Source organism: Pteropus alecto, unplaced genomic scaffold (assembly GCF_000325575.1).
Source record: "Pteropus alecto unplaced genomic scaffold, ASM32557v1 scaffold3, whole genome shotgun sequence".
NCBI classification, from domain to species: Eukaryota; Metazoa; Chordata; class Mammalia; order Chiroptera; family Pteropodidae; genus Pteropus; species Pteropus alecto.
The window spans coordinates 61638758-61641586 of record NW_006442484.1 but is presented as its reverse complement, the minus strand read 5'-3'; the positions used below and the strand labels follow the sequence as shown (position 1 = coordinate 61641586).

The window sequence follows — 2829 nt, the reverse complement described above, 5'->3', positions numbered from 1 at the left end:
ATAATGTAAAAGATTTTATTTGTTTGTTTGTTGTTCTATTCTGTCCAGAGGCATGACTGTCATAGGGCTCTTCCCCCTTGCAACTTCTCCACTCTCAGGATCTAAGGTTACTCTGCCCCACACCTCACTCCTTATCTAGCAAGGATACCCAATGTAAGGGAGCAGAGAATGGCTGAAAACCCATTGCCAGAAATAGCATGCAATGAGGCAGAACCCTACCATGTTCTCAAGAATATTTTGGTAGGTCCTACGTACAAGTGGAGCTCCAGGAATAAACTAGGGAAGCCACTTTCAAGGATTAGATTTGACCCTCAAGTAAAGAAATGAATAAATATTGTTTGAGTTTGCAATCCTTTATCTTCTCTTACTTGCTTTCTGCATCACTGGTAAAGGCGTAGGTGGAATTCAGGAAGGTGAAGAGGTCCCCAAGTGAAATCAATCCAATAGCTGATATCAGGTGGGTTTTGTTTCTGTCCATATCCCTCATTTTCATCACAAGGGGCTTAGATATACGCATTCCATTAACCAATCTACCATGAAGATTAAGTATAAGTGAGGAAAAAGAAATTTTGTAGGCTATTGTAGCACCATTGGAAACCTACCTGAATGAGCTAAAGTATTTCCTCAAGTGCCCAGTTTTAAATTCAAGGAGAAATGTCATCATATCTGGTCCATAAATATATCACACCCTTTAAGATATTTGTGATATAATAATCCATTTTCATTATCATTTTTTAATTAATTCACAATAAAAGAGAACAATAAAAGTGTTGTTTCATATCTTTACTTTTTCAGTAATGTGCAACATGAACATAATAGTGTTAAGAAGTCAGAAATAACTTAACACAGTAGCTATAGAAGATGTTTATATTTGCAAAATTTCAACAATTATTTCCCTTAGGTTCCCCCAAATTAGCATATTTGTTAATCAAATTAATTAAGAAGCTTTTCAAAATAAAAGCAATGTTTTAAATAAATATATTTTCATAACCATAGAACATTTAGTTCTGTTGGAGGTAACAAACATATTACACTCAAGTATTTTACGAAAATATCAGGGCAAAAATTATCTAGATGCAATTATAAATGTATTCTTATTAGTCATTTGCTTTTTTTTGTTTTTCTGCATGTGTTAAAATTATATCATAGACGTTTTGCAATCAGTTAGTTCTTAAATCAACATGAAGATGTTATCTGACTCACAGAATTTACATCAGCTCAATGTAATCATATGGTATTGTTTGAATAATGTCTTTAAATTTAAATTTAGTACTCTAAATTTAATGCTATCAAAGCCAAGACCCCTTAGCTGCCCATGTCTGCTACAAAAAAAAAAGAATGAATGCTATTCTGCCACTTTGGAAGAATGAGACCTTCCTACAAATCTCAACCTTGAAATCTCATAACTGAATAATATTGTCACATCAAAATTCTAATTACAAAAGAGCTTTTACTGTGTTTTATAGTACCACATAGGTGGGTATAAATTCACTTATGATCAGCTTTTCCATTGAAATCATATCTGTTTAGTAAACAACTATAAAAAGCTTTCTAAAAATTGATTTTATTTAATAAATATTTTTAAGAGTTTGCTAACTGAAATGACTTTGCTGATCTTCCCAGAAATTCTGATTATTTGTTTATCTTTCATTCACTTTTATTTCTACTGTGATAATTAGAAATTTTTCTAATCTATATTTAATCTATCAAAACATCTATGAATTTGAAAATTTGGCATCCTTCAATAATAAGCTGTTAACATCTCTAAATTAAACGATGAAGGTAGAGAAGTAAAGTTACACAGCAATAGATTATAGTGAATGCTCTTTAGAATTTAGATTAATAAATTTTTCCCAAAATGGTACAGTAATAACTTACTAAATGAATAATGCAACACAGAATTGATTTTAACAGGACTTCAACCTCTCTCCCCTTCTCTCTCTCTCTCTCTCTCTCTCTCTCTCTCATTCTCTGAGACAGACACACACACACAACACACACACACACACACACACACACACTTCCACCAACATCTATACCTGGGTGTATACACAATCTCAGAATTTAAAACACTGCTACTAAACATTTTAACTTAGATAAATTAACTACATTAAAATACTGACATTGTGAAAATATCTGTTTATGTTCATAGAGGGCATCTTTTTGTGAACATCTAAAAAGCTGAAGGAAAGACCAGAAAGAAAATCAGAGTCTTTGACTGAAAGGACGAGGGAATGCACGGATATGCTCAGGGTCACAGCTTTCCATTCTCCTCGCCGCTTTCCTTCTCCTCGATGGCTTCCAGGCTGCGCTTGCTCTTGGTCTCGGCACTGCTGCTGGGGGCTTTACTAAGTCCACAAGACAAGCACGCCAGCTGGATCTGCTTCATGTTTTCTATAGCTTCATTCTTTGCATTCTTCAGCAGATCTCCTTGACCCTACAAACAGGTAGAAATACACACCACAGAAAAAAGTTATTGGCCAGGCATATCCTGAGTGACTACTGCTCAGTGAGGAAGGAAACAGACCCAGACCCGAGAACTCAGTTTTCCAGGGAGCCTCTTGAGAATCCTTTAGTAGGAAACAAGCTTGAGAGGACCCTCCTCTGAATGCGCTGAGGACAGTCAGCCCTTCCACCACCATGGTCTGAGATTTAGCATACTGCTGCAACTCTAGTCCTAGCATTCCTAGGCTTGGGAGAAAGCAAAGAAAGAAACTCTGCCTTAAAGAACTGAAAATTAAATCAGCTCCTCTGTGTACAAAAGCTTACAAAGCAAAATATCTTTCGTAAAGTAAATCACACACCTTGGTTAACTGGTTTGTGTATATA

General features: G+C 35.2%; 1 protein-coding gene across 1 annotated transcript in view; it reads right to left on the bottom strand.

The window, feature by feature from the left end:
* Positions 1-777: 777 nt before the first annotated feature.
* PLCL1 (phospholipase C like 1 (inactive)) overlaps positions 778-2829 on the bottom strand; it is a 298458-nt gene continuing 296406 nt past the window's right edge. The window contains exon 6 of the mRNA XM_006921322.2: positions 778-2437. Within this exon, the coding sequence (XP_006921384.2) occupies positions 2255-2437 (183 nt within the window). The 3' untranslated portion in view covers positions 778-2254. The remainder of the gene's footprint in view (positions 2438-2829) is intronic.